This window comes from Lampetra planeri, unplaced genomic scaffold (genome assembly GCF_965212315.1).
Source record: "Lampetra planeri unplaced genomic scaffold, kcLamPlan1.2.h2 scaffold_1310, whole genome shotgun sequence".
In the NCBI taxonomy this organism is placed as follows: domain Eukaryota; kingdom Metazoa; phylum Chordata; class Hyperoartia; order Petromyzontiformes; family Petromyzontidae; genus Lampetra; species Lampetra planeri.
The window spans coordinates 17,501-30,748 of NW_027614027.1; the positions used below are offsets into that span (position 1 = coordinate 17,501).

Below are 13,248 nucleotides of genomic sequence, written 5' to 3' on the forward strand. Positions count from 1 at the left end.
GGACGGGGGGTGGGGGGGTGGGGGGGTGGGGGGGGTCACGGGGGTCGCGACCCGAACCAGAGGCCGGAGCCGACCCTCCCGGCGTAGCGATGCCATGTCGGGCAGCCTCTGCCTCACTGCCATCTGCGAGCGCCAAAGCAACGGGGAGTGGCGGGGGAGGTGGCGGTGTCAGCGTTGGGCGAGTGCCGAGCGAGGCGCACGGCGGTGGCACGACGCCCGGCCCGTGCCGGCTTTTTCGCGAGCGGGTATCGGCGATTCGCATCGTCCATCGGTCGGGCGAGAGGGCCGCAGGCAAACCGTCGTGCCGTGAGCACGGCGGTGCCATCCGCGGCACACATTGTTTTGTGGTTTTTTGCCAGTGTCAAAGGAATGAGAAAAATATGAGTCGGCTTCATACCCCTTCTGGCAATTAAACAGGTGGTGTGTTGAGATGTTCAAGCGTCAAATAGACGATACCTTTCGATGTAAAGCTTTCGTGACTTGCAGGGATTCATCTTCTTGGTTCTTTCGGTAAAGTCACGTAGAAGGGAAGTAATAAAATAATAAAAATAAAACATAATAAAATAATATAATAATATAATAATATAATATTATATTATAATATAATAAAGTAATATAATAAAATAATATCATAATATAATAATATAATAAAATAAAATATTTTATTTTATTATGTTTTATTTTTATTATTCTATTATTTCCCTTCTACGTGACTTTACCGAAAGAACCAAGGAGATAACCACACACTGTTACTTGTGCTGAACATGCAAACATGCCCTGGTAATGTGTCTCGCATTGCCTTTGAAACTCATTGGAACTGATTATGAGCCAACCATCGTCGATATCTGTGAGAGCGATTGGGCAACGTAGCTCACCAGATCCCTCTCGAGCACGGACAAATATTCCGGCTCCAACTTTGGTCGCACATACTCTTAGTTCTTTCGGTAAAGTCACGTCTTCAGGTGAAGACGGATGCTTGTGTTGCCTCCGAAACGTCGTGATTTTTATCGTTTTATTTTTATTAATTTGAATTTCATTTTTTTACCTACATGGTGACTTTACCGAAAGAACTAAGAGTATGAATCCTTGCAGTCACGAAAGCTTCAAATCTAGAATTTGGTCGCACAGTCAGAGGGTTACCATCGGTGCCTGCCCCGCGGGCAAAGCAGCTTCGCCACGATCAATCCAAAGCTGGATGGTGGCCTCCCCATCCACCTCCTCCCCACGGTCCTGCGATGATCCACCCGGCACCTGCACCACGTGTTCTCTCTACCGCCCCCCCCCCCCTCCCACCACCACCGCCACAGTCCCCGAGAGCCCCCCGTACAACGTGAGCTACGTGAACGTCGCGCCCGGCGAGGTGGAGGTGTGGTGGCTCCCGCCGGAGCTGGCCAATGGGCCCGTGCTCGCGTACACGCTGCGCTACTGGAACGCGACGGGCGGAGCGGAGGAGCCGGCGGGTCCGGCGGGGCCGCCGGCGCGCCTCGCCGGGCTGCGCCCCGACAGCCGCTACAACGCCACGGTGACGGCGCACACGCGGCTCGGCAACCGGAGCAGCGGCGTGCTCGAGATCGCCACCATGGAGGGCGGTGGGTGCCGCAGCTCGGAGCGCGCGCACGGCACTAAAGGCGAAAGTCCCCCGCCCCTCCCCGTGTAGCCTCAGCAGGCTGTTGGGGCAAGTGCTGCTTGCGAGTAGCAATCTGTGGAAGATGGCAAGGCACACACACCGCACAAGGAAGACAAAGATCCCCCGAATAGCCTTTAACAGGCTGTTGGGGCAAGTGCTGTTTGCGAGTAGCAATCTATGGAGGGCGGCATGGCACACGAGGGGGGTGGGTGGCCAGCACCACGCCCGGCCGCCTTTGTCTCTCTAGTGCCGATGCTTACACAACCCCCACCAGAGGCTGAGTCGACCTAGGAGAGGCTCAAGACCGGTTCAGATAATCGTCACCGGTGTCGGGGAATCGAACCCGGTTCACCGGATTCATGGCGCAGCGCGCTGACCGTGACACTGCCGCTCCCCACACAGACCCATGGACATCACGCACCACCCACACGCACCACCCACACGCACCACCCACACGCACCACCCACACGCACCACCCACACTCACTACCCACACGCACCACCCACACTCACTACCCACACTCACTACCCACACGCACCACCCACCCGCACCACCCACCCGCACCACCCACACGCACCACCCACACGCACCACCCACACGCACCACCCACACGCACCACCCACCCGCACCACCCACACGCACCACCCACACTCACCACCCACACGCACCACCCACACGCACCACCCACACGCACCACCCACACGCACCACCCACACGCACCACCCACACGCACCACCCACACTCACCACCCACACGCACCACCCACACTCACCACCCACACGCACCACCCACACGCACCACCCGCACTCACCACCCACACGCACCACCCACACTCACCACCCACACGCACCACCCGCACTCACCACCCACACTCACCACCCACACGCACCACCCACACGCACCACCCACACGCACCACCCACACGCACCACCCACACGCACCACCCACACGCACCACCCACACGCACCACCCACACGCACCACCCACACGCACCACCCACACGCACCACCCACACGCACCACCCACACGCACCACCCACACGCACCACCTACACGCACCACCCACACGCACCACCCACACGCACCACCCACACGCACCACCCACACGCACCACCCACCCACACGCACCACCCGCACGCACCACACCCACACGCACCACCCACACGCACCACCCACACGCACCACCCACCTACACGCACCACCCGCACGCACCACACCCACACGCACCACCCACACGCACCACCCACACGCACTACCCACACGCACCACCCACACGCACCACCCACACGCACCACCCACACGCACCACCCACACGCACCACCCACACGCACCACCCACACGCACCACCCACACGCACCACCCACACGCACCACCCACACGCACCACCCACACGCACCACCCACACGCACCACCCACACGCACCACCCACACGCACCACCCACACTCACTACCCACACCACCCACCCACACGCACCACCCACGCGCACCACCCACACGCACCACCCACACCACCCACCCACACGCACCACCCACACACACACACCACCCACACGCACCACCCACACGCACCACCCGCACGCACCACCCGCACGCACCACCCACACGCACCACCCACACGCACCACCCACACGCACCACCCACACGCACCACCCGCACGCACCACCCGCACGCACCACCCGCACGCACCACCCACACGCACCACCCACACGCACCACCCACACGCACCACCCGCACGCACCACCCGCACGCACCACCCGCACGCACCACCCACACGCACCACCCACACGTTCCTGACTGCTCACGGTAACTCTGCTGACTGCTCTTCCCATCACCACCACGATGACCGAGACGGTGACACCGACGGTGACATTGATGAGAATTCCTCCTCCCCCCCACACCCCACCGGTCCCACCCCCACCCACCCACCCACCCCCCCCACCCACCCACCAGTCCCCGAGGACGGCCCCAGCAACGTGAGCTACCGCAGCCTGGGCCCCACCGCCGTAGAGCTGCGGTTCTCCCCGCCGGCGCGACCCAACGGCGTTGTGCTCCACTACGTCGTGGCGTGGACGGGCCCAGCCGCCGCGGCGGCGGCGGCTCCCGGCAGCGGCGGCGACGGCGCAGTGCGGCGCTCGGCCAACGTGTCGGCGGCGCCGTGGGCCTTGCGGGGCTTGCGGGCGCACACCGACTACGCCGTGAGCGTGGCGGCTGCAACGGCCCGCGGGTCGGGGCCCGCCACCGGCATCGCCGTGCGCACCGAGGAGGACGGTGAGAGGGGGGGAGCTGCTCCGGCTACTCGGAGATTTAACGTCAGAGATGGTGACGGTGATTGATGATGGTGAATGATGGTTGATGAACGACGGTGACGGTGATGACGACGGTGATGATGATGATGATGACAGTGAAGATGATGATGATGATGACGTTGATGACGACAATGATGACAATGGGGATGACGATGACGACGACGATGACGATAATGATGATGATGACGACAAAGATGACGCTGATGACGACTACGATGATGCTGATGATGACAGTGATGGTGATGACAATGATGACAATGGGGATGACGATGACGACGACGATGATGATGACAGTGAAGATGATTATGATGACGCTGATGACGACAAAGATGACGCTGATGACGACAATGATGACGCTGATGACGCTGATGACGACAAAGATGACGCTGATGACGCTGATGACGACAAAGATGACGATGATGACGACAATGATGACGACGACGACGACAGTGAAGATGACAGTGATGACAATGGGGATGACGACGACGACGACAGTGAAGATGACGATGATGACGCTGATGACGACAAAGATGATGCTGATGACGACAATGATGACGACGACGACGACGACGTCACACGCGGAAAGCTCCCAAGGACGCGGCCGCGTCGAGGGGCGTGCCGGAGTCGGCGTGAGCCTCGTTTTGGTTGTTCTCTCCCCCCCCCCCCTTCCTCGTCCCGCCGCCCAGTGCCCGGCTCGCCGCCGCAGGCTGTGAGCTACCGGAACGTGAGCCCCTCCGCCGTGGAGGTCTCCTTCCTGCCGCCCGCGCTGCCCAACGGGGAGATCGCCCTCTACTCGCTCTACCTGTGGCCCGCCACCAGCAGCACCACCAACAGCGCCACCACCAACAGCGCCACCACCAACAGCGCCATCACCAACAGCGCCACCACCAGCAGCGCCAACAGCACCACCAACAGCGCCAACACCAACAGCGCCACCACCAACAGCGCCAACAGCACCAACAATAACAACGCCACCACCAACAGTGCCATCACCAACAGCGCCACCACCAACAGCGCCACCACCAACAGCGCCAACAGCACCAACAATAACAACGCCACCACCAACAGTGCCACCACCAGCAGCGCCACCACCAACACCACCAACAGCGCAACCACCAACAGCGCCACCACCAACACCACCAACAGCGCAACCACCAACAGCGCCACCACCAACACCACCAACAGCGCCACCACCAGCAGCGCCATCACCAACACCACCAACACCACCAACGCCAACAGCGCCACCACCAACAGCGCCACCACCAACAGCGCCACAACAATCCCCACCGCCGCCGGCGCCGCCGCGAGTTCCGCCGTCAGCGCCGGCGGCTTCCCCGGGGTGGCCGGCGCGGCGAGTGCCGTCACCGAGGGCGGCAGCGGCGCCGGAGACCCCTTCATCACCGGGCCGGCGGCCTCGGCGGCTCTCGACACCAACGACACGGCGGGTGCCGGCCTCGTGGTGCTCAACGTGACGGGGCTCAGCCACAACGTGACGGGTGAGTGGGGGGGGGGTGGTCACGTGATGGTGGCAGGGGAGGGGTGCCGTGTCAACGTCACCGCGCTTGCCGTGCGTGTGTTTGCGTCGCACGGGGGAGCGGTGGCGCGGGTCGACCTCGGGCCTCCCCTAGGTCAACTTCGCCTCAAGCGAGTAGCCGGTGCATCGTAAACATCGCCACTGGGGAGACAAAGGCGGCCGGGCGTGGTGTTGGCCACCCACCCCCCTCGTGCGCCGCGCCGGTCTTCATAGGTGCTCGTGAACAGCACTTGCCCTGAGAGTACGCTGAGGCTGTACGGGGGATCTTTGTCTTTTTGTTGTGTGTGTGTGTATGTCACTGTGTGTGTCGCTGTGTGTGTGTATCACTGTCTGTGTGTGTGTGTGACACTGTGTGTGTGTGAGACACTGTGTGTGTGTGTATCACTGTGTGTGTGTGTATCACTGTGTGTGTGTGTGACACTGTGTGTGTGTGTATCACTGTGTGTGTGTGTATCACTGTGTGTGTGTGTGACACTGTCTGTGTGTGTGTGTATCACTGTGTGTGTGTGTATCACTGTGTGTGTGTGTATCACTGTGTGTGTGTGACACTGTGTGTGTGTGTATCACTGTGTGTGTGATGTGCAGGGCTGGAGGTCTACTCCCACTACTGGCTGTGTGTGTGTGTGTGTATCACTGTGTGTGTGTGTGTATCTCTGTGTGTGTGTATCACTGTCTGTGTGTGTGTGTATCACTGTGTGTGTGTGTATCACTGTGTGTGTGTGTGACACTGTGTGTGTGTATCTCTGTGTGTGTGTATCACTGTCTGTGTGTGTGTGTATCACTGTGTGTGTGTGTATCACTGTCTGTGTGTGTGTGTATCACTGTGTGTGTGATGTGCAGGGCTGGAGGTCTACTCCCACTACTGGCTGCAGGTGGCTGCCTGGACGCGTCCTGGCCAGGGCCCACGTAGCACGCCGCTGCTGCTCACCACCGACCAGGACGGTGAGCGCTCACCACGTGCTCAGCACGTCACCACACGCTCACCACGCGCTCACCACGTGCTCACCACGTCACCACGTCACTAGGCGCTCACCACGTGCTCACCACTCACTCACCACGTGCTCACCACGCGCTCACCACGTGCTCACCACTCACTCACCACGTGCTCACCACTCACTCACCACGTGCTCACCACGTGCTCACCACGTGCTCACCACGTGCTCACCACGCACTCACCACGTGCTCACCACGCGCTCACCACGTGCTCACCACTCACTCACCACGTGCTCACCACGTGCTCACCACGTGCTCACCACGTGCTCACCACGCACTCACCACGTGCTCACCACGCGCTCACCACGTGCTCACCACTCACTCACCACGTGCTCACCACGTGCTCACCACGTGCTCACCACGTGCTCACCACGTGCTCACCACGTGCTCACCACGTCACCACGTGCTCACCACACGCTCGTTGCGTGCTCACCACACGCTCACCACACGCTCGTTGCGTGCTCACCACACGCTCACCACACGCTCGTTGCGTGCTCACCACACGCTCACCACACGCTCGTTGCGTGCTCACCACACGCTCACCACGTGCTCACCACAAGCTCACCACGTGCTCACCACACGCTCACCACACTGTAACCGTGGCGACGGTGTGGCCGTGCGGGGCAGTGCCGGCGTCGCCGCCGCTGGACGTGACGGTCGTGGCGGTGACGGCAAACACGGCGAGCCTGGTGTGGCGCGCGCCCACGCGGCCCAACGGCGTCATCACGCAGTACACCGCCTACTACGGACTCAGCCTCCCGGCGTGAGACACCGCCGCGCACGCCTCACCGATACCGCTCACCCAGCCACTCGCCCAGCCACTCACCCACTCACTCACCGACCCACTCACTCACCCAGCCACTGAGCCATTGACTCACCGACCCACTCACTCACCCAGCCACCGAGCGACTCACTCACCGACCCACCCAATCACTCGCCCAGCCACTCACCCACTCACTCACCGATCCACTCACTCACCCAGCCACCGAGCCACTCACTCACCGACCCACCCAGCCACTCGCCCAGCCACTCACCCACTCACTCACCGACCCACCCAATCACTCGCCCAGCCACTCACCCACTCACTCGCCGACCCACTCACTCACCCAGCCACCGAGCCACTCACTCACCGACCCACCCAATCACTCGCCCAGCCACTCACCCACTCACTCGCCGACCCACTCACTCACCCAGCCACCGAGCCACTCACTCACCGACCCACCCAATCACTCGCCCAGCCACTCACCCACTCACTCACCGACCCACTCACTCACCCAGCCACCAAGCCACTCACTCACCGACCCACCCAATCACTCGCCCAGCCACTCACCCACTCACTCAACCACTCGCTCAACCTTGCGCTCACCCACCCTACCACTCACTCACCCACCCTACCACTCACTCACCCAACGACTCACTCACCCTACCACTCACTCACCCAACCACGAACTCACCCAACCACCCACTCACCCTACCACTCACGCACCCACTCAACCAATCACTCACCCAACCATCCACTCACCCTAATGCTCACTCACCCTACCACGCACTCACCCACCCTACCACTCACTCACCCACTCACCCAATCACTCACCCAACCATCCACTCACCCTACTTCTCACTCACCCTACCACTCACTCACCCAACCAGCCACTCACTCACCCACTCACCCAATCACTCACCCAACCATCCACTCACCCTACTTCTCACTCACCCTACCACTCACTCACTCACTCACCCTACCACTCACTCACCCTACCACCCACTCACCCTACCACCCACTCACCCTACCACTCACTCACCCAACCACTCACTCACCCTACCACTCACTCACCCTACCATCCACTCACCCTACCACTCACTCACCCTACCACTCACCCAACCACTCACTCACCCTACCACCCACTCACCCTACCACCCACTCACCCTACCACTCACTCACCCTACCACTCACCCAACCACTCACTCACCCTACCACCCACCCACCCTACCACCCACTCACCCTACCACCCACTCACCCTACCACCCACTCACCCTACCACCCACCCACCCTACCACCCACTCACCCTACCACTCACTCACCCACCCACCCAACCACCCACTCACCCAACCACCCACTCACTCACGCTCACCCCCCCGTGCGAAATCCGCGTCGAACTACCGCTAATCGCCGCCCGCAGGGAGGTTTCAACGCCGGCGGCGACACCGGCGGAGGAGCTCAGCGTGGCCGTGCCGGGGCCCGGCGTCACGCTCCGTGGCCTGCGCCCGTTCTCGCGCTACCGCGTGGCGCTCAGCGCCAGCACGCAGCGCGGGGAGGGCCTCGTGCACAGCGCCGCCGTGGAGTTCACCACGCTGCCCGGCGGTACGCACGCTGGCGCCACCCCTCCCCGGCTCGTTACTCCCGCGACCCTCCCACCACTAGTAGCTGCATAGGTAGTGGTTGGCTACCATCTAGATGGCGTTCTGGAGAGCGATGAGTTCGTTGCTAGCTAGCAGGAGTGCAGGCAGTGAGATGGTGTGTTGGGCAGGTCTGCCCGATAGGACATCGTCACTGTCATCGTCGTCGTCGTCGTCATCATCGTCACTGTCATCATCGTCGTCGTCATCGTCGTCATCGTCGTCGTCGTCATCGTCATCATCGTCGTCATCATCGTCACTATCATCGTTGTCATCATCATTGTCACCATCATCGTCACCATCATCATCGTCACCCATCATAACCACCATCATCACCATCATCACCATCATCACCACCCTCATCATCACCACCATCATCATCATCATCACCACCACCATCATCATCACCACCACCCTCATCATCACTATGATCACCATCATCATCAGCAGCAGTAGCAGCAGCAGCAGCAGCCATGATCAATCCGCTTCTGGATGAAAGCCGGCCTTACCCACCGCCAGTTTTCACGGTACGATGATTTGTGGTGCGGGATACTGCGTGGTGCAGTTTGGTATGACACGTGGTGCTGTATGACACGTTGTGGGGTATGACACGTGGTGCTGTATGACACGTGGTGCTGTCTGACACGTGGTGCTGTATGACACGTTGTGGGGTATGACACGTGGTGCTGTATGACACGTGGTGCTGTATGACACGTTGTGGGGTATGACACGTGGTGCTGTATGACACGTGGTGCTGTATGACGCGTGGTGCTGTCTGACACGTGGTGCGGTATGACACGTGGTAGCGCACCCCCCCCCCCGTCCGTGCTCACAGTCCCCGAGGACCCACCCCGCAACGTGAGCTACCGCGCGCTGAGCGCCACCGCCGTGGAGTTGCGCTGGGCTGCGCCGCTGCACCCCAACGGGGCGCTGGAGCTCTACACGGTGCACTACCGCAGCAACGCCAGCGCGGAGCGCACGCTGGTGGGCACCGCCGCCACCGCCACTACCGCCACTACCGCCACCGCCACCACCACCGCTACAACCACCACCACCGCCACTACCACCACCGCTACTACCACCACCACCGCCACCACCGCCACTACCACCACCCGCTACCACCACCACCGCCACTACCACCACCGCTACCACCACCACCGCCACTACCACCACCGCTACCACCACCACCATCGCTACCACCACCACCGCCACTATCACCACCGCTACCACCACCACCACTGCTACCACCACCACCGCCACTACCACCACCGCTACCACCACCACCACCGCTACCACCACCACCACCACTACCACCACCGCTACCACCACCATCGCTACCACCACCACCGCCACTATCACCACCGCTACCACCACCACCACTACCACCACCGCTACTACCACCACCACCGCCACCACCGCCACTACCACCACCGCTACCACCACCACCCCCACAACCACCACCGCTACCACCACCACCATCGCTACCACCACCACCCGCCACTATCACCACTGCTACCACCACCACCGCCACTACCACCACCGCTACCACCACCACCACCGCCACCACCGCCACCGCTACCACCACCACCACCGCCGCCACTATCACCACCGCTACCACCACCACCGCCACTACCGCCACCGCTACCACCACCACCACCACCGCCTCTACCGCTACCAACACCACCACCACCGCCAGTACCACCACCGCTACCACCACCACCACCACCACCGCCACTACTGCCACCGCTACCACCAGCGCCACTACCACCACCACCACCGCCACTACCACCACCGCTACCACCACCACCACCGCCGCCACTACCGCCACCGCTACCACCACCACCACCACCGCCTCTACCGCTACCAACACCACCACCACCGCCACCACCGCCACTACCACCACCGCTACCACCACCACCACCGCCGCCACTACCGCCACCGCTACCACCACCACCACGACCGCCTCTACCGCTACCAACACCACCACCACCGCCAGTACCACCACCGCTACCACCACCACCACCACCACCGCCACTACTGCCACCGCTACCACCAGCGCCACTACCACCACCGCTACCACCACCACCACCGCCACTACCACCACCGTTACCACCACCAGCACCACCGCCACTACTGCCACCGCTACCACCAGCGCCACTACCACGTATCCCCCCGTCGTGCCTCACCCCATGTCTCGGCGTGTCTACTGCGTCTCTCCCCGTGTCTCCCCCCGTGTCTGCCCCCGTGTCTCCCCCCATGTCTAATCACCATGTCTCACCACTGTGTCTCTCCCCGTGTCTCACCACCATGTCTCATCACCGTGTCTCCCCCCGCGTCTCTCCCCGTGTCTTCCCCCGTGTTTCTCCCGTGTCTCACTTCGTGTCTCCCCCCGTGTCTCAGCGTGTCTCCCCCCGTTTTTCCATCCGTGTCTCTCCCCATGTCTCCCCCCGTGTCTTACTCCGTGTCTCCCCCCGTGTCTCAGCGTGTCTCCTGCGTCTCTTCCTTCCCCCCCCCGTGTCTCCCCTCCCTCGTACCCCCCCCCCGTGTCTCCCCTCCACCGTGCCCCCCCCCCCTCCACGTGTCCCCTGTAGAACGTGACGGCGTTCGGCGTGGAGGGGGGGTCTGCGGTGCTGGAGGGGCTCTCTCACCACGCCCGCTACGCCGTGTGGGTCACCGGCAGCACCGCGCTCGGAGATGGTGGCCAGCGCAGCGACACGCTCACCATCGACACTCCCGAGGGCGGTGCGCCGCTCACCCGCCCCACTCACCTCGCTCACCCGGCCACTCACCTCTCTCACGCACTCACTCACTCGCTCGCACCGCTCGCTGACCCGCTCACTCACTCGCACGCTCGCTCACCTGCCCACTCACCTCGCTCACTCGCTCACTCACTCACTTGCTCACACACCCACGTACTCACTCGCTCACCCGCTCGCCCGCTCGCTCACTCACTCACTTGCTCATACACTCACTCACCTGCCTGCCCGCTCGCTTTCCCGCCCACTTACCTGCCCGCTCGCTTGCCCGCCTGCTCACCTGCCCGCTCGCCCTCCCGCTCACTTGCTCGCTCGCCTCACCTGCTCACCTGCCCGCTCGCTTGCTCGGACGCCCGCTCACCTCGCTCACTCACGTAATCACACGTTCGCTCACCTGCCCGCTCACCCACCCGCTCACCCGCCCGCTCACTCGCTCGCTCGGCACGCCCCCACTCACCTCGCTCGCTCACTCACTCACGTACTTAGGCGCTCGCTCGCTCGCCTCACTCACGCATACTCACCTCGTTCACCCCACGCACTCACACTCGCTCACCACCTCCCCTACGACTTTTTCTGCCCCACCACTCCTGTACTACCACCACCACCAACCCACACCACCACCCCTGTGCCACCACCACTTCCACACTAGCACCACACCTACACCACCCCCACACCACCACGTGTGCGTGGCGTGCGTCGCACACACTCAGTCGGAGACGAGGTGTTCGCGGGAGGCACCGTCCTCCCCTTTTACTGTCGTTGAGTTTACGCCACCACTCGGGCCCCCCCTCGGGCCCCCCCTCTCTCTCTCACGACCACGCTGCCGCACGACCCGGCCCAGACACGACTCTGCCCGCGTTGCACCGACGGCGTCGACCGGGACGGCCAACCGCTGTCGGGCGGCGACGACACGAGTCCACTCCCAGAACCGGCAGCCCGGAGCTCCCCGCTCTCCGCCGCTTTTATTCCCCTCGGCGCGCTTGGCTCCGCCCTGGCCACGCCTCCCTTCTCGAACCCTCCAGAGGGTTCCAGGGCCTCCTAGCGGGGTCTACCGTGACCCTTGCCCCCAGTTCCTTCGCCCTGCCGGCACACACAGCCGTTTATACGCTCAGCGGCTGTGTGTGCTGCCCACCTGCAGTTGCAGCTGCTTGTACTGCAGTCAGCGCTGCGTCACCACCACCACCACACCCACCACCATTCCTGTACTACCACCAGCATTCCTGTACTACCACCACCACCACCACCACCGTGCTAATCGCCCCCCCCCCCCGGCCCCGCAGTGCCGGGCTCCGCTGTGCTGGCGCTCTCCGTGCTGCACCTGTCGCCGTCGCTCGTGCGGCTGTCCTGGCTGCCCCCGGCGGAGCCCAACGGCGACATCGCCGCCTACTCGGCGGAGCTGCGGCAGGCGGGCCCAGCCTACGCCGGCGCCGCCGCCGCCGCCGCCGAGCCCGGCGACGCCGGGGCCACCGGGGCCGCCGGGGCCGCCGGGGTCACCGGGGCCGCCGGGGTCACCGGGGCCGCCGGGGTCACCGGGGTCGACTGGGCGGCGGCGATGAGGAGGAGCGCCTACAGCGTCGTGGCGCCGCCGCTCGCCGTCGAGGGCCTCCTGCCGTTCACGGCCTACGCGGTGGCCGTG

General features: G+C 62.9%; 1 protein-coding gene across 1 annotated transcript in view; it reads left to right on the forward strand.

Moving 5' to 3' along the window:
• The window catches only part of LOC144739116 (phosphatidylinositol phosphatase PTPRQ-like), a gene marked incomplete at its 3' end in the record, with an annotated part of 29,138 nt that extends 15,899 nt beyond the window's left edge, over positions 1 to 13,239 (forward strand). The window contains exons 10-18 of the mRNA XM_078622096.1: positions 1,308 to 1,589; positions 3,577 to 3,894; positions 4,619 to 5,428; positions 6,307 to 6,408; positions 7,087 to 7,222; positions 8,640 to 8,821; positions 9,692 to 9,840; positions 11,448 to 11,598; positions 12,893 to 13,239. Coding sequence (XP_078478222.1) covers positions 1,308 to 1,589; positions 3,577 to 3,894; positions 4,619 to 5,428; positions 6,307 to 6,408; positions 7,087 to 7,222; positions 8,640 to 8,821; positions 9,692 to 9,840; positions 11,448 to 11,598; positions 12,893 to 13,239 — 2,477 coding nt within the window. The remainder of the gene's footprint in view (positions 1 to 1,307; positions 1,590 to 3,576; positions 3,895 to 4,618; positions 5,429 to 6,306; positions 6,409 to 7,086; positions 7,223 to 8,639; positions 8,822 to 9,691; positions 9,841 to 11,447; positions 11,599 to 12,892) is intronic.
• Positions 13,240 to 13,248: the final 9 nt, after the last annotated feature.